The sequence below is a fragment of the Heliangelus exortis genome, chromosome 28, assembly GCF_036169615.1.
Source record: "Heliangelus exortis chromosome 28, bHelExo1.hap1, whole genome shotgun sequence".
In the NCBI taxonomy this organism is placed as follows: Eukaryota; Metazoa; Chordata; class Aves; order Apodiformes; family Trochilidae; genus Heliangelus; species Heliangelus exortis.
This window is the reverse complement of record NC_092449.1, coordinates 1,210,208-1,231,132: the sequence shown is the minus strand read 5'-3', so window position 1 is coordinate 1,231,132 and position 20,925 is coordinate 1,210,208. Positions and strand designations below refer to the sequence as shown.

The 20,925-nt window shown below is 55.0% G+C and overlaps 1 protein-coding gene across 1 annotated transcript in view; it reads right to left on the bottom strand.

The window, feature by feature from the left end:
• The window catches only part of MUC16 (mucin 16, cell surface associated), a 117,569-nt gene that overhangs the window by 47,112 nt on the left and 49,532 nt on the right, over window positions 1-20,925 (bottom strand). The window contains exons 3-6 of the mRNA XM_071727415.1: window positions 17,868-18,069; window positions 15,135-15,568; window positions 12,561-13,025; window positions 843-1,409 (exon numbers count right to left, since the gene is read on the bottom strand). Of these exons, the coding sequence (XP_071583516.1) occupies window positions 843-1,409; window positions 12,561-13,025; window positions 15,135-15,568; window positions 17,868-18,069 (1,668 nt within the window). The remainder of the gene's footprint in view (window positions 1-842; window positions 1,410-12,560; window positions 13,026-15,134; window positions 15,569-17,867; window positions 18,070-20,925) is intronic.

Sequence of the window (20,925 nt, the reverse complement as noted above, 5' to 3'; positions counted from 1 at the left end):
CCTAATGAAGAGGTCACTGCAGTGGTGGTGTCCTCAGCTGTGCTGGAGGTTTCAGTTCTGGTGGAAGTGGAGAGGGGTGTGCTGGTTGTTTCCAGAGCAGTCGATTGGGTTGGAGTGGCAGCAGTTGAAGCTGTAGAGAGAGGAGGACTTGTGGTTGGGGCACCTAATGTTGTTGCAGTGGTGGACTCCTCAGCTGCGCTAGACGTGTTGCGTCTAGGGGAGGTAGGGAGGGGTGTGGTGGTAATCTGTGGTGAAGTTGTTTTGGATGGAGTGGCAGAGAGTGAAGGTGTAGTCAGAGGAGGAGAAATGGTTTGGGCTGCTGTGCTGGAGGTCACTGCAGTAGTGGTCTCCTCAGTTTGGCTGAAGGTTTCTGGACTGGAGGAGGCGGAGAAGAGAGTCAAAGTTGTATGAGGAGCAGTTGCTTGTTTCGGAGCAGCAGACGATGGCGTTGTGGTGCTAAGAGGAGTCGTAGCTTGGGCTGCTGTGCTGGAGACGGCTGTAGTGGGGGTTTCCTCTTGCAGGGTGGAGGTTTCAGTTCTCGTGGAAGTGGAGAGGAGTGTGGTGGTTGTTTCCAGAGCAGTCGATTGGGTTGGAGTGGCAGCAGATGAAGCTGTGGAGAGAGGAGGACTTGTGGTTGGGGCACCTAATGAAGAGGTCACTGCAGTGGTTGTGTCCTCAGCTGTGCTGGAGGTTTCAGTTCTGGTGGAAGTGGAGAGGGGTGTGGTGGTTTTTTCCAGAGCAGTCGATTGGGTTGGAGTGGCAGCAGTTGAAGCTGTGGAGAGAGGAGGACTTGTGGGTGGGGCACCTAATGAAGAGGTCACTGCAGTGGTGGTGTCCTCAGCTGTGCTGGAGGTTTCAGTTCTGGTGGAAGTGGAGAGGGCTGTGGTGGTTGTTTCCAGAGCAGTCGATTGGGTTGGAGTGGCAGCAGTTGAAGCTGTGGAGAGAGGAGGACTTGTGGTTGGGGCACCTAATGTTGTTGCAGTGGTGGACTCCTCAGCTGCGCTAGACGTGTCGCGTCTAGGGGAGGTAGAGAGGGGTGTGGTGGTAATCTGTGGTGAAGTTGTTTTGGATGGAGTGGCAGAGAGTGAAGGTGTAGTCAGAGGAGGAGAAATGGTTTGGGCTGCTGTGCTGGAGGTCACTGCAGTAGTGGTTTCCTCTGTTGCGCTGGAGGTTTCTGGACTGGAGGAGGTGGAGAAGAGAGTCAAAGTTGTCTGAGGAGCAGTTGCTTGTGTTGGAGCAGCAGACGATGGCGTTGTGGTGCTAAGAGGAGTCGTAGCTTGGGCTGCTGTGCTGGAGACCGCTGTAGTGAGGGTTTCCTCTGTTAGGGTGGAGATTTCAGTTCTCGTGGAAGTGGAGAGGGGTGCGTTGGTTGTTTCCAGAGCAGTCGATTGGGTTGGAGTGGCAGCAGTTGAAGCTGTGGAGAGAGGAGGACTTGTGGTTGGGGCACCTAATGAAGAGGTCACTGCAGTGGTGGTGTCCTCAGCTGTGCTGGAGGTTTCAGTTCTGGTGGAAGTGGAGAGGGGTGTGCTGGTTGTTTCTAGAGCAGTCGATTGGGTTGGAGTGGCAGCAGTTGAAGCTGTAGAGAGAGGAGGACTTGTGGTTGGGGCACCTAATGTTGTTGCAGTGGTGGACTCCTCAGCTGCGCTAGACGTGTCGCGTCTAGGGGAGGTAGAGAGGGGTGTGGTGGTAATCTGTGGTGAAGTTGTTTTGGATGGAGTGGCAGAGAGTGAAGGTGTAGTCAGAGGAGGAGAAATGGTTTGGGCTGCTGTGCTGGAGGTCACTGCAGTAGTGGTTTCCTCTGTTGCGCTGGAGGTTTCTGGACTGGAGGAGGTGGAGAAGAGAGTCAAAGTTGTCTGAGGAGCAGTTGCTTGTGTTGGAGCAGCAGACGATGGCGTTGTGGTGCTAAGAGGAGTCGTAGCTTGGGCTGCTGTGCTGGAGACGGCTGTAGTGGGGGTTTCCTCTTGCAGGGTGGAGGTTTCAGTTCTGGTGGAAGTGGAGAGGGGTGTGGTGGTTGTTTCCAGAGCAGTCGATTGGGTTGGAGTGGCAGCAGTTGAAGCTGTGGAGAGAGGAGGACTTGTGGTTGGGGCACCTAATGAAGAGGTCACTGCAGTGGTGGTGTCCTCAGCTGTGCTGGAGGTTTCAGTTCTGGTGGAAGTGGAGAGGGGTGTGGTGGTTGTTTCCAGAGCAGTCGATTGGGTTGGAGTGGCAGCAGTTGAAGCTGTGGAGAGAGGAGGACTTGTGGTTGGGGAACCTAATGAAGAGGTCACTGCAGTGGTTGTGTCCTCAGCTGTGCTGGAGGTTTCAGTTCTGGTGGAAGTGGAGAGGGGTGCGTTGGTTGTTTCCAGAGCAGTCGATTGGGTTGGAGTGGCAGCAGTTGAAGCTGTGGAGAGAGGAGGACTTGTGGTTGGGGCACCTAATGAAGAGGTCACTGCAGTGGTGGTGTCCTCAGCTGTGCTGGAGGTTTCAGTTCTGGTGGAAGTGGAGAGGGGTGTGGTGGTTGTTTCCAGAGCAGTCGATTGGGTTGGAGTGGCAGAAGTTGAAGCTGTGGAGAGAGGAGGCCTTGTGGTTGGGGCACCTAATGTTGTTGCAGTGGTGGACTCCTCAGCTGCACTAGACGTGTCGCATCTAGGGGAGGTAGAGAGGGGTGTGGTGGTAATCTGTGGTGAAGTTGTTTTGGATGGAGTGGCAGAGAGTGTAGGTGTAGTCAGAGGAGGAGAAATGGTTTGGGCTGCTGTGCTGGAGGTCACTGCAGTAGTGGTTTCCTCTGTTGCGCTGGAGGTTTCTGGACTGGAGGAGGTGGAGAAGAGAGTCAAAGCTGTCTGAAGAGCAGTTGCTTGTGTTGGAGCAGCAGAGGATGGTGTTGTGGTGCTAAGAGGAGTCGTAGCTTGGGCTGCTGTGCTGGAGACCGCTGTAGTGGGGGTTTCCTCTGGTAGGGTGGAGATTTCAGTTCTCGTGGAAGTGGAGAGGGGTGCGTTGGTTGTTTCCAGAGCAGTCGATTGGGTTGGAGTGGCAGCAGTTGAAGCTGTGGAGAGAGGAGGACTTGTGGTTGGGGCACCTAATGAAGAGGTCACTGCAGTGGTGGTGTCCTCAGCTGTGCTGGAGGTTTCAGTTCTGGTGGAAGTGGAGAGGGGTGTGGTGGTTGTTTCCAGAGCAGTCGATTGGGTTGGAGTGGCAGCAGTTGAAGCTGTGGAGAGAGGAGGACTTGTGGTTGGGGAACCTAATGAAGAGGTCACTGCAGTGGTTGTGTCCTCAGCTGTGCTGGAGGTTTCAGTTCTGGTGGAAGTGGAGAGGGGTGCGTTGGTTGTTTCCAGAGCAGTCGATTGGGTTGGAGTGGCAGCAGTTGAAGCTGTGGAGAGAGGAGGACTTGTGGTTGGGGCACCTAATGAAGAGGTCACTGCAGTGGTGGTGTCCTCAGCTGTGCTGGAGGTTTCAGTTCTGGTGGAAGTGGAGAGGGGTGTGCTGGTTGTTTCCACAGCAGTCGATTGGGTTGGAGTGGCAGCAGTTGAAGCTGTAGAGAGAGGAGGACTTGTGGTTGGGGCACCTAATGTTGTTGCAGTGGTGGACTCCTCAGCTGCGCTAGACGTGTCGCGTCTAGGGGAGGTAGAGAGGGGTGTGGTGGTAATCTGTGGTGAAGTTGTTTTGGATGGAGTGGCAGAGAGTGAAGGTGTAGTCAGAGGAGGAGAAATGGTTTGGGCTGCTCTGCTGGAGGTCACTGCAGTAGTGGTTTCCTCTGTTGCGCTGGAGGTTTCTGGACTGGAGGAGGTGGAGAAGAGAGTCAAAGTTGTCTGAGGAGCAGTTGCTTGTGTTGGAGCAGCAGAGGATGGCGTTGTGGTGCTAAGAGGAGTCGTAGCTTGGGCTGCTGTGCTGGAGACGGCTGTAATGGGGGTTTCCTCTTGCAGGGTGGAGGTTTCAGTTCTGGTGGAAGTGGAGAGGGGTGTGGTGGTTGTTTCCAGAGCAGTCGATTGGGTTGGAGTGGCAGCAGTTGAAGCTGTGGAGAGAGGAGGACTTGTGGTTGGGGCACCTAATGAAGAGGTCACTGCAGTGGTGGTGTCCTCAGCTGTGCTGGAGGTTTCAGTTCTGGTGGAAGTGGAGAGGGGTGTGGTGGTTGTTTCCAGAGCAGTCGATTGGGTTGGAGTGGCAGCAGTTGAAGCTGTGGAGAGAGGAGGACTTGTGGTTGGGGAACCTAATGAAGAGGTCACTGCAGTGGTTGTGTCCTCAGCTGTGCTGGAGGTTTCAGTTCTGGTGGAAGTGGAGAGGGGTGCGTTGGTTGTTTCCAGAGCAGTCGATTGGGTTGGAGTGGCAGCAGTTGAAGCTGTGGAGAGAGGAGGACTTGTGGTTGGGGCACCTAATGAAGAGGTCACTGCAGTGGTGGTGTCCTCAGCTGTGCTGGAGGTTTCAGTTCTGGTGGAAGTGGAGAGGGGTGTGGTGGTTGTTTCCAGAGCAGTCGATTGGGTTGGAGTGGCAGAAGTTGAAGCTGTGGAGAGAGGAGGCCTTGTGGTTGGGGCACCTAATGTTGTTGCAGTGGTGGACTCCTCAGCTGCACTAGACGTGTCGCATCTAGGGGAGGTAGAGAGGGGTGTGGTGGTAATCTGTGGTGAAGTTGTTTTGGATGGAGTGGCAGAGAGTGTAGGTGTAGTCAGAGGAGGAGAAATGGTTTGGGCTGCTGTGCTGGAGGTCACTGCAGTAGTGGTTTCCTCTGTTGCGCTGGAGGTTTCTGGACTGGAGGAGGTGGAGAAGAGAGTCAAAGCTGTCTGAAGAGCAGTTGCTTGTGTTGGAGCAGCAGAGGATGGTGTTGTGGTGCTAAGAGGAGTCGTAGCTTGGGCTGCTGTGCTGGAGACCGCTGTAGTGGGGGTTTCCTCTTGCAGGGTGGAGGTTTCAGTTCTGGTGGAAGTGGAGAGGGGTGTGGTGGTTGTTTCCAGAGCAGTCGATTGGGTTGGAGTGGCAGCAGTTGAAGCTGTGGAGAGAGGAGGACTTGTGGTTGGGGCACCTAATGAAGAGGTCACTGCAGTGGTGGTGTCCTCAGCTGTGCTGGAGGTTTCAGTTCTGGTGGAAGTGGAGAGGGGTGTGGTGGTTGTTTCCAGAGCAGTCGATTGGGTTGGAGTGGCAGCAGTTGAAGCTGTGGAGAGAGGAGGACTTGTGGTTGGGGAACCTAATGAAGAGGTCACTGCAGTGGTTGTGTCCTCAGCTGTGCTGGAGGTTTCAGTTCTGGTGGAAGTGGAGAGGGGTGCGTTGGTTGTTTCCAGAGCAGTCGATTGGGTTGGAGTGGCAGCAGTTGAAGCTGTGGAGAGAGGAGGACTTGTGGTTGGGGCACCTAATGAAGAGGTCACTGCAGTGGTGGTGTCCTCAGCTGTGCTGGAGGTTTCAGTTCTGGTGGAAGTGGAGAGGGGTGTGGTGGTTGTTTCCAGAGCAGTCGATTGGGTTGGAGTGGCAGAAGTTGAAGCTGTGGAGAGAGGAGGCCTTGTGGTTGGGGCACCTAATGTTGTTGCAGTGGTGGACTCCTCAGCTGCACTAGACGTGTCGCATCTAGGGGAGGTAGAGAGGGGTGTGGTGGTAATCTGTGGTGAAGTTGTTTTGGATGGAGTGGCAGAGAGTGTAGGTGTAGTCAGAGGAGGAGAAATGGTTTGGGCTGCTGTGCTGGAGGTCACTGCAGTAGTGGTTTCCTCTGTTGCGCTGGAGGTTTCTGGACTGGAGGAGGTGGAGAAGAGAGTCAAAGCTGTCTGAAGAGCAGTTGCTTGTGTTGGAGCAGCAGAGGATGGTGTTGTGGTGCTAAGAGGAGTCGTAGCTTGGGCTGCTGTGCTGGAGACCGCTGTAGTGGGGGTTTCCTCTGGTAGGGTGGAGATTTCAGTTCTCGTGGAAGTGGAGAGGGGTGCATTGGTTGTTTCCAGAGCAGTCGATTGGGTTGGAGTGGCAGCAGTTGAAGCTGTGGAGAGAGGAGGACTTGTGGTTGGGGCACCTAATGAAGAGGTCACTGCAGTGGTGGTGTCCTCAGCTGTGCTGGAGGTTTCAGTTCTGGTGGAAGTGGAGAGGGGTGTGGTGGTTGTTTCCAGAGCAGTCGATTGGGTTGGAGTGGCAGCAGTTGAAGCTGTGGAGAGAGGAGGACTTGTGGTTGGGGAACCTAATGAAGAGGTCACTGCAGTGGTTGTGTCCTCAGCTGTGCTGGAGGTTTCAGTTCTGGTGGAAGTGGAGAGGGGTGCGTTGGTTGTTTCCAGAGCAGTCGATTGGGTTGGAGTGGCAGCAGTTGAAGCTGTGGAGAGAGGAGGACTTGTGGTTGGGGCACCTAATGAAGAGGTCACTGCAGTGGTGGTGTCCTCAGCTGTGCTGGAGGTTTCAGTTCTGGTGGAAGTGGAGAGGGGTGTGCTGGTTGTTTCCACAGCAGTCGATTGGGTTGGAGTGGCAGCAGTTGAAGCTGTAGAGAGAGGAGGACTTGTGGTTGGGGCACCTAATGTTGTTGCAGTGGTGGACTCCTCAGCTGCGCTAGACGTGTCGCGTCTAGGGGAGGTAGAGAGGGGTGTGGTGGTAATCTGTGGTGAAGTTGTTTTGGATGGAGTGGCAGAGAGTGAAGGTGTAGTCAGAGGAGGAGAAATGGTTTGGGCTGCTCTGCTGGAGGTCACTGCAGTAGTGGTTTCCTCTGTTGCGCTGGAGGTTTCTGGACTGGAGGAGGTGGAGAAGAGAGTCAAAGTTGTCTGAGGAGCAGTTGCTTGTGTTGGAGCAGCAGAGGATGGCGTTGTGGTGCTAAGAGGAGTCGTAGCTTGGGCTGCTGTGCTGGAGACGGCTGTAATGGGGGTTTCCTCTTGCAGGGTGGAGGTTTCAGTTCTGGTGGAAGTGGAGAGGGGTGTGGTGGTTGTTTCCAGAGCAGTCGATTGGGTTGGAGTGGCAGCAGTTGAAGCTGTGGAGAGAGGAGGACTTGTGGTTGGGGCACCTAATGAAGAGGTCACTGCAGTGGTGGTGTCCTCAGCTGTGCTGGAGGTTTCAGTTCTGGTGGAAGTGGAGAGGGGTGTGTTGGTTGTTTCCAGAGCAGTCGATTGGGTTGGAGTGGCAGCAGTTGAAGCTGTGGAGAGAGGAGGACTTGTGGTTGGGGAACCTAATGAAGAGGTCACTGCAGTGGTTGTGTCCTCAGCTGTGCTGGAGGTTTCAGTTCTGGTGGAAGTGGAGAGGGGTGCGTTGGTTGTTTCCAGAGCAGTCGATTGGGTTGGAGTGGCAGCAGTTGAAGCTGTGGAGAGAGGAGGACTTGTGGTTGGGGCACCTAATGAAGAGGTCACTGCAGTGGTGGTGTCCTCAGCTGTGCTGGAGGTTTCAGTTCTGGTGGAAGTGGAGAGGGGTGTGGTGGTTGTTTCCAGAGCAGTCGATTGGGTTGGAGTGGCAGAAGTTGAAGCTGTGGAGAGAGGAGGCCTTGTGGTTGGGGCACCTAATGTTGTTGCAGTGGTGGACTCCTCAGCTGCACTAGACGTGTCGCATCTAGGGGAGGTAGAGAGGGGTGTGGTGGTAATCTGTGGTGAAGTTGTTTTGGATGGAGTGGCAGAGAGTGTAGGTGTAGTCAGAGGAGGAGAAATGGTTTGGGCTGCTGTGCTGGAGGTCACTGCAGTAGTGGTTTCCTCTGTTGCGCTGGAGGTTTCTGGACTGGAGGAGGTGGAGAAGAGAGTCAAAGCTGTCTGAAGAGCAGTTGCTTGTGTTGGAGCAGCAGAGGATGGTGTTGTGGTGCTAAGAGGAGTCGTAGCTTGGGCTGCTGTGCTGGAGACCGCTGTAGTGGGGGTTTCCTCTGGTAGGGTGGAGATTTCAGTTCTCGTGGAAGTGGAGAGGGGTGCGTTGGTTGTTTCCAGAGCAGTCGATTGGGTTGGAGTGGCAGCAGTTGAAGCTGTGGAGAGAGGAGGACTTCTGGTTGGGGCACCTAATGAAGAGGTCACTGCAGTGGTGGTGTCCTCAGCTGTGCTGGAGGTTTCAGTTCTGGTGGAAGTGGAGAGGGGTGTGGTGGTTGTTTCCAGAGCAGTCGATTGGGTTGGAGTGGCAGCAGGTGAAGCTGTAGAGAGAGGAGGACTTGTGGTTGGGGCACCTAATGTTGTTGCAGTGGTGGACTCCTCAGCTGCGCTAGACGTGTCGCGTCTAGGGGACGTAGAGAGGGGTGTGGTGGTAATCTGTGGTGAAGTTGTTTTGGATGGAGTGGCAGAGAGTGAAGGTGTAGTCAGAGGAGGAGAAGTGGTTTGGGCTGCTGTGCTGGAGGTCACTGCAGTAGTGGTTTCCTCTGTTGCGCTGGAGGTTTCTGGACTGGAGGAGGTGGAGAAGAGAGTCAAAGCTGTCTGAAGAGCAGTTGCTTGTTTTGGAGCAGCAGACGATGGCGTTGTGGTGCTAAGAGGAGTCGTAGCTTGGGCTGCTGTGCTGGAGACCGCTATAGTGGGGGTTTCCTCTGGTAGGGTGGAGGTTTCAGTTCTGGTGGAAGTGGAGAGGGGTGCGTTGGTTGTTTCCAGAGCAGTCGATTGGGTTGGAGTGGCAGCAGTTGAAGCTGTGGAGAGAGGAGGACTTGTGGTTGGGGCACCTAATGAAGAGGTCACTGCAGTGGTGGTGTCCTCAGCTGTGCTGGAGGTTTCAGTTCTGGTGGAAGTGGAGAGGGCTGTGCTGGTTGTTTCCAGAGCAGTCGATTGGGTTGGAGTGGCAGCAGCTGAAGCTGTGGAGAGAGGAGGACTTGTGGTTGGGGCACCTAATGAAGAAGTCACTGCAGTGGTGGTGTCCTCAGCTGTGCTGGAGGTTTCAGTTGTGGTGGAAGTGGAGAGGGGTGTGCTGGTTGTTTCCAGAGCAGTCGATTGGGTTGGAGTGGCAGCAGTTGAAGCTGTAGAGAGAGGAGGCCTTGTGGTTGGGGCACCTAATGTTGTTGCAGTGGTGGACTCCTCAGCCGCACTAGACGTGTCGCGTCTAGGGGAGGTAGAGAGGGGTGTGGTGGTAATCTGTGGTGAAGTTGTTTTGGATGGAGTGGCAGAGAGTGAAGGTGTAGTCAGAGGAGGAGAAATGGTTTGGGCTGCTGTGCTGGAGGTCACTGCAGTAGTGGTTTCCTCTGTTGCGCTGGAGATTTCTGGACTGGAGGAGGTGGAGAAGAGAGTCAAAGCTGTCTGAAGAGCAGTTGCTTGTGTTGGAGCAGCAGAGGATGGCGTTGTGGTGTTAAGAGGAGTCGTAGCTTGGGCTGCTGTGCTGGAGACCGCTGTAGTGGGGGTTTCCTCTGGTAGGGTGGAGGTTTCAGTTCTGGTGGAAGTGGAGAGGGGTGCGTTGGTTGTTTCCAGAGCAGTTGATTGGGTTGGAGTGGCAGCAGTTGAAGCTGTGGAGAGAGGAGGACTTCTGGTTGGGGCACCTAATGAAGAGGTCACTGCAGTGGTGGTGTCCTCAGCTGTGCTGGAGGTTTCAGTTCTGGTGGAAGTGGAGAGGGGTGTGGTGGTTGTTTCCAGAGCAGTCGATTGGGTTGGAGTGGCAGCAGGTGAAGCTGTAGAGAGAGGAGGACTTGTGGTTGGGGCACCTAATGTTGTTGCAGTGGTGGACTCCTCAGCTGCGCTAGACGTGTCGCGTCTAGGGGACGTAGAGAGGGGTGTGGTGGTAATCTGTGGTGAAGTTGTTTTGGATGGAGTGGCAGAGAGTGAAGGTGTAGTCAGAGGAGGAGAAGTGGTTTGGGCTGCTGTGCTGGAGGTCACTGCAGTAGTGGTTTCCTCTGTTGCGCTGGAGGTTTCTGGACTGGAGGAGGTGGAGAAGAGAGTAAAATTTGTCTGAAGAGCAGTTGCTTGTGTTGGAGCAGCAGAGGATGGTGTTGTGGTGCTAAGAGGAGTCGTAGCTTGGGCTGCTGTGCTGCAGACCGCTGTAGTGGGGGTTTCCTCTGGTAGGATGGAGGTTTCAGTTCTGGTGGAAGTGGAGAGGGGTGTGTTGGTTGTTTCCAGAGCAGTTGATTGGGTTGGAGTGGCAGCAGTTGAAGCTGTGGAGAGAGGAGGACTTGTGGTTGGGGCACCTAATGAAGAGGTCACTGCAGTGGTGGTGTCCTCAGCTGTGCTGGAGGTTTCAGTTCTGGTGGAAGTGGAGAGGGGTGTGGTGGTTGTTTCCAGAGCAGTCGATTGGGTTGGAGTGGCAGCAGTTGAAGCTGTAGAGAGAGGAGGACTTGTGTTTGGGGCACTTAATGTTGTTGCAGTGGTGGACTCCTCAGCTGCGCTAGACGTGTCGCGTCTAGGGGAGGTAGAGGGGGGTGTGGTGGTAATCTGTGGTGAAGTTGTTTTGGATGGAGTGGCAGAGAGTGAAGGTGTAGTCAGAGGAGGAGAAGTGGTTTGGGCTGCTGTGCTGGAGGTCACTGCAGTAGTGGTTTCCTCTGTTGCGCTGGAGGTTTCTGGACTGGAGGAGGTGGAGAAGAGAGTCAAAGCTGTCTGAAGAGCAGTTGCTTGTTTTGGAGCAGCAGACGATGGCGTTGTGGTGCTAAGAGGAGTCGTAGCTTGGGCTGCTGTGCTGGAGACCGCTGTAGTGGGGGTTTCCTCTGGTAGGGTGGAGGTTTCAGTTCTGGTGGAAGTGGAGAGGGGTGCGTTGGTTGTTTCCAGAGCAGTCGATTGGGTTGGAGTGGCAGCAGTTGAAGCTGTGGAGAGAGGAGGACTTGTGGTTGGGGCACCTAATGAAGAGGTCACTGCAGTGGTGGTGTCCTCAGCTGTGCTGGAGGTTTCAGTTCTGGTGGAAGTGGAGAGGGCTGTGCTGGTTGTTTCCAGAGCAGTCGATTGGGTTGGAGTGGCAGCAGCTGAAGCTGTGGAGAGAGGAGGACTTGTGGTTGGGGCACCTAATGAAGAAGTCACTGCAGTGGTGGTGTCCTCAGCTGTGCTGGAGGTTTCAGTTGTGGTGGAAGTGGAGAGGGGTGTGCTGGTTGTTTCCAGAGCAGTCGATTGGGTTGGAGTGGCAGCAGTTGAAGCTGTAGAGAGAGGAGGCCTTGTGGTTGGGGCACCTAATGTTGTTGCAGTGGTGGACTCCTCAGCCGCACTAGACGTGTCGCGTCTAGGGGAGGTAGAGAGGGGTGTGGTGGTAATCTGTGGTGAAGTTGTTTTGGACGGAGTGGCAGAGAGTGAAGGTGTAGTCAGAGGAGGAGAAGTGGTTTGGGCTGCTGTGCTGGAGGTCACTGCAGTAGTGGTTTCCTCTGTTGTGCTGGAGGTTTCTGGACTGGAGGGGGTGGAGAAGAGAGTCAAAGTTGTCTGAGGAGCAGTTGCTTGTGTTGGAGCAGCAGAGGATGGCGTTGTGGTGCTAAGAGGAGTCGTAGCTTGGGCTGCTGTGCTGGAGACCGCTGTAGTGGGGGTTTCCTCTGGTAGGGTGGAGATTTCAGTTCTGGTGGAAGTCGAGGGGGGTGCGTTGGTTGTTTCCAGAGCAGTCGATTGGGTTGGAGTGGCAGCAGTTGAAGCTGTGGAGAGAGGAGGACTTGTGGTTGGGGCACCTAATGAAGAGGTCACTGCAGTGGTGGTGTCCTCAGCTGTGCTGGAGGTTTCAGTTCTGGTGGAAGTGGAGAGGGGTGTGCTGGTTGTTTCCAGAGCAGTCGATTGGGTTGGAGTGGCAGCAGTTGAAGCTGTGGGGAGAGGAGGACTTGTGGTTGGGGCACCTAATGAAGAGGTCACTGCAGTGGTGGTGTCCTCAGCTGTGCTGGAGGTTTCAGTTCTGGTGGAAGTGGAGAGGGGTGTGGTGGTTGTTTCCAGAGCAGTCGATTGGGTTGGAGTGGCAGCAGTTGAAGCTGTGGAGAGAGGAGGACTTGTGGTTGGGGCACCTAATGAAGAGGTCACTGCAGTGGTGGTGTCCTCAGCTGTGCTGGAGGTTTCAGTTCTGGTAGAATTGGAGAGGGGTGTGGTGGTTGTTTCCAGAGCAGTCGATTGGGTTGGAGTGGCAGCAGTTGAAGCTGTAGAGAGAGGAGGACTTGTGTTTGGGGCACCTAATGTTGTTGCAGTGGTGGACTCCTCAGCTGCGCTAGACGTGTCGCGTCTAGGGGAGCTAGAGGGGGGTGTGGTGGTAATCTGTGGTGAAGTTGTTTTGGATGGAGTGGCAGAGAGTGAAGGTGTAGTCAGAGGAGGAGAAATGGTTTGGGCTGCTGTGCTGGAGGTCACTGCAGTAGTGGTTTCCTCTGTTGCGCTGGAGGTTTCTGGACTGGAGGAGGTGGAGAAGAGAGTCAAAGTTGTCTGAAGAGCAGTTGCTTGTTTTGGAGCAGCAGAGGATGGCGTTGTGGTGCTAAGAGGAGTCGTAGCTTCGGCTGCTGTGCTGGAGACCGCTGTAGTGGGGGTTTCCTCTGGTAGGGTGGAGGTTTCAGTTCTGGTGGAATTGGAGAGGGGTGCGTTGGTTGTTTCCAGAGCAGTCGATTCGGTTGGAGTGGCAGCAGCTGAAGCTGTGGAGAGAGGAGGACTTGTGGTTGGGGCACCTAATGAAGAGGTCACTGCAGTGGTGGTGTCCTCAGCTGTGCTGGAGGTTTCAGTTCTGGTGGAAGTGGAGAGGGGTGCGTTGGTTGTTTCCAGAGCAGTCGATTGGGTTGGAGTGGCAGCAGTTGAAGCTGTAGAGAGAGGAGGCCTTGTGGTTGGGGCACCTAATGTTGTTGCAGTGGTGGACTCCTCAGCCGCACTAGACGTGTCGCGTCTAGGGGAGGTAGAGAGGGGTGTGGTGGTAATCTGTGGTGAAGTTGTTTTGGATGGAGTGGCAGAGAGTGAAGGTGTAGTCAGAGGAGGAGAAGTGGTTTGGGCTGCTGTGCTGGAGGTCACTGCAGTAGTGGTTTCCTCTGTTGTGCTGGAGGTTTCTGGACTGGAGGGGGTGGAGAAGAGAGTCAAAGTTGTCTGAAGAGCAGTTGCTTGTGTTGGAGCAGCAGAGGATGCCATTGTGGTGCTAAGAGGAGTCGTAGCTTGGGCTGCTGTGCTGGAGACCGCTGTAGTGGGGGTTTCCTCTGGTAGGGTGGAGGTTTCAGTTCTGGTGGAAGTCGAGGGGGGTGCGTTGGTTGTTTCCAGAGCAGTCGATTGGGTTGGAGTGGCAGCAGCTGAAGCTGTGGAGAGAGGAGGACTTGTGGTTGGGGCACCTAATGAAGAGGTCACTGCAGTGGTGGTGTCCTCAGCTGTGCTGGAGGTTTCAGTTCTGGTGGAAGTGGAGAGGGGTGTGCTGGTTGTTTCCAGAGCAGTCGATTGGGTTGGAGTGGCAGCAGTTGAAGCTGTGGGGAGAGGAGGACTTGTGGTTGGGGCACCTAATGAAGAGGTCACTGCAGTGGTGGTGTCCTCAGCTGTGCTGGAGGTTTCAGTTCTGGTGGAAGTGGAGAGGGGTGTGGTGGTTGTTTCCAGAGCAGTCGATTGGGTTGGAGTGGCAGCAGTTGAAGCTGTGGAGAGAGGAGGACTTGTGGTTGGGGAACCTAATGAAGAGGTCACTGCAGTGGTGGTGTCCTCAGCTGTGCTGGAGGTTTCAGTTCTGGTGGAAGTGGAGAGGGGTGTGGTGGTTGTTTCCAGAGCAGTCGATTGGGTTGGAGTGGCAGCAGTTGAAGCTGTAGAGAGAGGAGGACTTGTGGTTGGGGCACCTAATGTTGTTGCAGTGGTGGACTCCTCAGCTGCGCTAGACGTGTCGCGTCTAGGGGAGGTGGGGAGGGGTGTGGTGGTAATCTGTGGTGAAGTTGTTTTGGATGGAGTGGCAGAGAGTGAAGGTGTAGTCAGAGGAGGAGAAATGGTTTGGGCTGCTGTGCTGGAGGTCACTGCAGTAGTGGTTTCCTCTGTTGCGCTGGAGGTTTCTGGACTGGAGGAGGTGGAGAAGAGAGTCAAAGTTGTCTGAAGAGCAGTTGCTTGTTTTGGAGCAGCAGAGGATGGCGTTGTGGTGCTAAGAGGAGTCGTAGCTTCGGCTGCTGTGCTGGAGACCGCTGTAGTGGGGGTTTCCTCTGGTAGGGTGGAGGTTTCAGTTCTGGTGGAAGTGGAGAGGGGTGCATTGGTTGTTTCCAGAGCAGTCGATTCGGTTGGAGTGGCAGCAGTTGAAGCTGTGGAGAGAGGAGGACTTGTGGTTGGGGCACCTAATGAAGAGGTCACTGCAGTGGTGGTGTCCTCAGCTGTGCTGGAGGTTTCAGTTCTGGTGGAAGTGGAGAGGGGTGCATTGGTTGTTTCCAGAGCAGTCGATTGGGTTGGAGTGGCAGCAGTTGAAGCTGTGGAGAGAGGAGGACTTGTGGTTGGGGCACCTAATGTTGTTGCAGTGGTGGACTCCTCAGCTGCGCTAGATGTGTAGCGTCTAGGGGAGGTAGAGAGGGGTGTGGTGGTAATCTGTGGTGAAGTTGTTTTGGATGGAGTGGCAGAGAGTGAAGGTGTAGTCAGAGGAGGAGAAATGGTTTGGGCTGCTGTGCTGGAGGTCACTGCAGTAGTGGTTTCCTCTGTTGCGCTGGAGGTTTCTGGACTGGAGGAGGTGGAGAAGAGAGACGAGGCTGTCTGAAGAGCAGTTGCTTGTGTTGGAGCAGCAGAGGATGAAGTTCTGGTGGTAAGATGAGTCGTAGTATGGGCTGCTGTTCTTGAGGTTGCTGTACTGGTGGTGTCTTCTGCTGTGCTGGACGTTTCTGGACTGGAGGAGGTAGAGAAGAGAGTCAAAGTTGTCTGAGGAGCAGTTGCTTGTTTTGGAGCAGCAGAGGATGGCGTTGTGGTGCTAAGAGGAGTCGTAGCTTGGGCTGCTGTGCTGGAGACCGCTGTAGTGGGGGTTTCCTCTGGTAGGGTGGAGGTTTCAGTTCTGGTGGAAGTCGAGAGGGGTGCGTTGGTTGTTTCCAGAGCAGTCGATTGGGTTGGAGTGGCAGCAGTTGAAGCTGTGGAGAGAGGAGGACTTGTGGCTGGGGCACCTAATGAAGAGGTCACTGCAGTGGTGGTGTCCTCAGCTGTGCTGGAGGTTTCAGTTCTGGTGGAAGTGGAGAGGGGTGTGCTGGTTGTTTCCAGAGCAGTCGATTCGGTTGGAGTGGCAGCAGCTGAAGCTGTGGAGAGAGGAGGACTTGTGGTTGGGGCACCTAATGAAGAAGTCACTGCAGTGGTGGTGTCCTCAGCTGTGCTGGAGGTTTCAGTTCTGGTGGAAGTGGAGAGGGGTGTGCTGGTTGTTTCCAGAGCAGTCGATTGGGTTGGAGTGGCAGCAGTTGAAGCTGTAGAGAGAGGAGGCCTTGTGGTTGGGGCACCTAATGTTGTTGCAGTGGTGGACTCCTCAGCCGCACTAGACGTGTCGCGTCTAGGGGAGGTAGAGAGGGGTGTGGTGGTAATCTGTGGTGAAGTTGTTTTGGATGGAGTGGCAGAGAGTGAAGGTGTAGTCAGAGGAGGAGAAGTGGTTTGGGCTGCTGTGCTGGAGGTCACTGCAGTAGTGGTTTCCTCTGTTGTGCTGGAGGTTTCTGGACTGGAGGGGGTGGAGAAGAGAGTCAAAGTTGTCTGAGGAGCAGTTTCTTGTGTTGGAGCAGCAGAGGATGGCATTGTGGTGCTAAGAGGAGTCGTAGCTTGGGCTGCTGTGCTGGAGACCGCTGTAGTGGGGGTTTCCTCTGGTAGGGTGGAGGTTTCAGTTCTGGTGGAAGTCGAGGGGGGTGCGTTGGTTGTTTCCAGAGCAGTCGATTCGGTTGGAATGGCAGGAGTTGAAGCTGTGGAGAGAGGAGGACTTGTGGTTGGGGCACGTAATGAAGAGGTCACTGCAGTGGTGGTGTCCTCAGCTGTGCTGGAGGTTTCAGTTCTGGTGGAAGTGGAGAGGGGTGTGGTGGTTGTTTCCAGAGCAGTCGATTGGGTTGGAGTGGCAGCAGTTGAAGCTGTGGGGAGAGGAGGACTTGTGGTTGGGGCACCTAATGAAGAGGTCACTGCAGTGGTGGTGTCCTCAGCTGTGCTGGAGGTTTCAGTTCTGGTAGAATTGGAGAGGGGTGTGGTGGTTGTTTCCAGAGCAGTCGATTGCGTTGGAGTGGCAGCAGTTGAAGCTGTGGGGAGAGGAGGACTTGTGGTTGGGGCACCTAATGAAGAGGTCACTGCAGTGGTGGTGTCCTCAGCTGTGCTGGAGGTTTCAGTTCTGGTAGAATTGGAGAGGGGTGTGGTGGTTGTTTCCAGAGCAGTCGATTGGGTTGGAGTGGCAGCAGTTGAAGCTGTAGAGAGAGGAGGACTTGTGTTTGGGGCACCTAATGTTGTTGCAGTGGTGGACTCCTCAGCTGCGCTAGACGTGTCGCGTCTAGGGGAGCTAGAGGGGGGTGTGGTGGTAATCTGTGGTGAAGTTGTTTTGGATGGAGTGGCAGAGAGTGAAGGTGTAGTCAGAGGAGGAGAAATGGTTTGGGCTGCTGTGCTGGAGGTCACTGCAGTAGTGGTTTCCTCTGTTGCGCTGGAGGTTTCTGGACTGGAGGAGGTGGAGAAGAGAGTCAAAGTTGTCTGAAGAGCAGTTGCTTGTTTTGGAGCAGCAGAGGATGGCGTTGTGGTGCTAAGAGGAGTCGTAGCTTCGGCTGCTGTGCTGGAGACCGCTGTAGTGGGGGTTTCCTCTGGTAGGGTGGAGGTTTCAGTTCTGGTGGAAGTGGAGAGGGGTGCATTGGTTGTTTCCAGAGCAGTCGATTCGGTTGGAGTGGCAGCAGTTGAAGCTGTGGAGAGAGGAGGACTTGTGGTTGGGGCACCTAATGAAGAGGTCACTGCAGTGGTGGTGTCCTCAGCTGTGCTGGAGGTTTCAGTTCTGGTGGAAGTGGAGAGGGGTGTGGTGGTTGTTTCCAGAGCAGTCGATTGGGTTGGAGTGGCAGCAGTTGAAGCTGTGGAGAGAGGAGGACTTGTGGTTGGGGCACCTAATGAAGAGGTCACTGCAGTGGTGGTGTCCTCAGCTGTGCTGGAGGTTTCAGTTCTGGTGGAAGTGGAGAGGGGTGTGGTGGTTGTTTCCAGAGCAGTCGATTGGGTTGGAGTGGCAGCAGTTGAAGCTGTGGAGAGAGGAGGACTTGTGGTTGGGGCACCTAATGAAGAGGTCACTGCAGTGGTGGTGTCCTCAGCTGTGCTGGAGGTTTCAGTTCTGGTGGAAGTGGAGAGGGGTGTGGTGGTTGTTTCCAGAGCAGTCGATTGGGTTGGAGTGGCAGCAGTTGAAGCTGTAGAGAGAGGAGGACTTGTGTTTGGGGCACCTAATGTTGTTGCAGTGGTGGACTCCTCAGCTGCGCTAGACGTGTCGCGTCTAGGGGAGGTGGGGAGGGGTGTGGTGGTAATCTGTGGTGAAGTTGTTTTGGATGGAGTGGCAGAGAGTGAAGGTGTAGTCAGAGGAGGAGAAATGGTTTGGGCTGCTGTGCTGGAGGTCACTGCAGTAGTGGTTTCCTCTGTTGCGCTGGAGGTTTCTGGACTGGAGGAGGTGGAGAAGAGAGTCAAAGTTGTCTGAAGAGCAGTTGCTTGTTTTGGAGCAGCAGAGGATGGCGTTGTGGTGCTAAGAGGAGTCGTAGCTTCGGCTGCTGTGCTGGAGACCGCTGTAGTGGGGGTTTCCTCTGGTAGGGTGGAGGTTTCAGTTCTGGTGGAAGTGGAGAGGGGTGCATTGGTTGTTTCCAGAGCAGTCGATTGGGTTGGAGTGGCAGCAGTTGAAGCTGTGGAGAGAGGAGGACTTGTGGTTGGGGCACCTAATGAAGAGGTCACTGCAGTGGTGGTGTCCTCAGCTGTGCTGGAGGTTTCAGTTCTGGTGGAAGTGGAGAGGGGTGCATTGGTTGTTTCCAGAGCAGTCGATTGGGTTGGAGTGGCAGCAGTTGAAGCTGTGGAGAGAGGAGGACTTGTGGTTGGGGCACCTAATGTTGTTGCAGTGGTGGACTCCTCAGCTGCGCTAGATGTGTAGCGTCTAGGGGAGGTAGAGAGGGGTGTGGTGGTAATCTGTGGTGAAGTTGTTTTGGATGGAGTGGCAGAGAGTGAAGGTGTAGTCAGAGGAGGAGAAATGGTTTGGGCTGCTGTGCTGGAGGTCACTGCAGTAGTGGTTTCCTCTGTTGCGCTGGAGGTTTCTGGACTGGAGGAGGTGGAGAAGAGAGACGAGGCTGTCTGAAGAGCAGTTGCTTGTGTTGGAGCAGCAGAGGATGAAGTTCTGGTGGTAAGATGAGTCGTAGTATGGGCTGCTGTTCTTGAGGTTGCTGTACTGGTGGTGTCCTCTGCTGTGCTGGACGTTTCTGGACTGGAGGAGGTGGAGAAGAGAGTCAAAGTTGTCTGAGGAGCAGTTGCTTGTTTTGGAGCAGCAGAGGATGGCGTTGTGGTGCTAAGAGGAGTCGTAGCTTGGGCTGCTGTGCTGGAGACCGCTGTAGTGGGGGTTTCCTCTGGTAGGGTGGAGGTTTCAGTTCTGGTGGAAGTCGAGAGGGGTGCGTTGGTTGTTTCCAGAGCAGTCGATTGGGTTGGAGTGGCAGCAGTTGAAGCTGTGGAGAGAGGAGGACTTGTGGCTGGGGCACCTAATGAAGAGGTCACTGCAGTGGTGGTGTCCTCAGCTGTGCTGGAGGTTTCAGTTCTGGTGGAAGTGGAGAGGGGTGCGTTGGTTGTTTCCAGAGCAGTCGATTGGGTTGGAGTGGCAGCAGTTGAAGCTGTAGAGAGAGGAGGCCTTGTGGTTGGGGCACCTAATGTTGTTGCAGTGGTGGACTCCTCAGCCGCACTAGACGTGTCGCGTCTAGGGGAGGTAGAGAGGGGTGTGGTGGTAATTTGTGGTGAAGTTGTTTTGGATGGAGTGGCAGAGAGTGAAGGTGTAGTCAGAGGAGGAGAAGTGGTTTGGGCTGCTGTGCTGGAGGTCACTGCAGTAGTGGTTTCCTCTGTTGTGCTGGAGGTTTCTGGACTGGAGGGGGTGGAGAAGAGAGTCAAAGTTGTCTGAGGAGCAGTTGCTTGTGTTGGAGCAGCAGAGGATGGCATTGTGGTGCTAAGAGGAGTCGTAGCTTGGGCTGCTGTGCTGGAGACCGCTGTAGTGGGGGTTTCCTCTGGTAGGGTGGAGGTTTCAGTTCTGGTGGAAGTCGAGGGGGGTGCGTTGGTTGTTTCCAGAGCAGTCGATTGGGTTGGAGTGGCAGCAGCTGAAGCTGTGGAGAGAGGAGGACTTGTGGTTGGGGCACCTAATGAAGAGGTCACTGCAGTGGTGGTGTCCTCAGCTGTGCTGGAGGTTTCAGTTCTGGTGGAAGTGGAGAGGGGTGTGGTGGTTGTTTCCAGAGCAGTCGATTGGGTTGGAGTGGCAGCAGTTGAAGCTGTGGAGAGAGGAGGACTTGTGGTTGGGGCACCTAATGAAGAGGTCACTGCAGTGGTGGTGTCCTCAGCTGTGCTGGAGGTTTCAGTTCTGGTGGAAGTGGAGAGGGGTGTGGTGGTTGTTTCCAGAGCAGTCGATTGGGTTGGAGTGGCAGCAGTTGAAGCTGTGGAGAGAGGAGGACTTGTGGTTGGGGCACCTAATGAAGAGGTCACTGCAGTGGTGGTGTCCTCAGCTGTGCTGGAGGTTTCAGTTCTGGTGGAAGTGGAGAGGGGTGTGGTGGTTGTTTCCAGAGCAGTCGATTGGGTTGGAGTGGCAGCAGTTGAAGCTGTAGAGAGAGGAGGACTTGTGTTTGGGGCACCTAATGTTGTTGCAGTGGTGGACTCCTCAGCTGCGCTAGACGTGTCGCGTCTAGGGGAGGTGGGGAGGGGTGTGGTGGTAATCTGTGGTGAAGTTGTTTTGGATGGAGTGGCAGAGAGTGAAGGTGTAGTCAGAGGAGGAGAAATGGTTTGGGCTGCTGTGCTGGAGGTCACTGCAGTAGTGGTTTCCTCTGTTGCGCTGGAGGTTTCTGGACTGGAGGAGGTGGAGAAGAGAGACGAGGCTGTCTGAAGAGCTGTTGCTTGTGTTGGAGCAGCAGAGGATGAAGTTCTGGTGGTAAGATGAGTCGTAGTATGGGCTGCTGTTCTTGAGGTTGCTGTACTGGTGGTGTCCTCTGCTGTGCTGGACGTTTCTGGACTGGAGGAGGTGGAGAAGAGAGTCAAAGTTGTCTGAGGAGCAGTTGCTTGTTTTGGAGCAGCAGAGGATGGCGTTGTGGTGCTAAGAGGAGTCGTAGCTTGGGCTGCTGTGCTGGAGACCGCTGTAGTGGGGGTTTCCTCTGGTAGGGTGGAGGTTTCAGTTCTGGTGGAAGTCGAGGGGGGTGCGTTGGTTGTTTCCAGAGCAGTCGATTCGGTTGGAGTGGCAGGAGTTGAAGCTGTGGAGAGAGGAGGACTTGTGGTTGGGGCACCTAATGAAGAGGTCACTGCAGTGGTGGTGTCCTCAGCTGTGCTGGAGGTTTCAGTTCTGGTGGAAGTGGAGAGGGGTGTGGTGGTTGTTTCCAGAGCAGTCGATTGGGTTGGAGTGGCAGCAGTTGAAGCTGTGGGGAGAGGAGGACTTGTGGTTGGGGCACCTAATGAAGAGGTCACTGCAGTGGTGGTGTCCTCAGCTGTGCTGGAGGTTTCAGTTCTGGTGGAAGTGGAGAGGGGTGTGCTGGTTGTTTCCAGAGCAGTCGATTGGGTTGGAGTGGCAGCAGTTGAAGCTGTAGAGAGAGGAGGCCTTGTGGTTGGGGCACCTAATGTTGTTGCAGTGGTGGACTCCTCAGCCGCACTAGACGTGTCGCGTCTAGGGGAGGTAGAGAGGGGTGTGGTGGTAATCTGTGGTGAAGTTGTTTTGGATGGAGTGGCAGAGAGTGAAGGTGTAGTCAGAGGAGGAGAAGTGGTTTGGGCTGCTGTGCTGGAGGTCACTGCAGTAGTGGTTTCCTCTGTTGTGCTGGAGGTTTCTGGACTGGAGGGGGTGGAGAAGAGAGTCAAAGTTGTCTGAGGAGCAGTTGCTTGTGTTGGAGCAGCAGAGGATGGCATTGTGGTGCTAAGAGGAGTCGTAGCTTGGGCTGCTGTGCTGGAGACCGCTGTAGTGGGGGTTTCCTCTGGTAGGGTGGAGGTTTCAGTTCTGGTGGAAGTCGAGGGGGGTGCGTTGGTTGTTTCCAGAGCAGTCGATTGGGTTGGAGTGGCAGCAGCTGAAGCTGTGGAGAGAGGAGGACTTGTGGTTGGGGCACCTAATGAAGAGGTC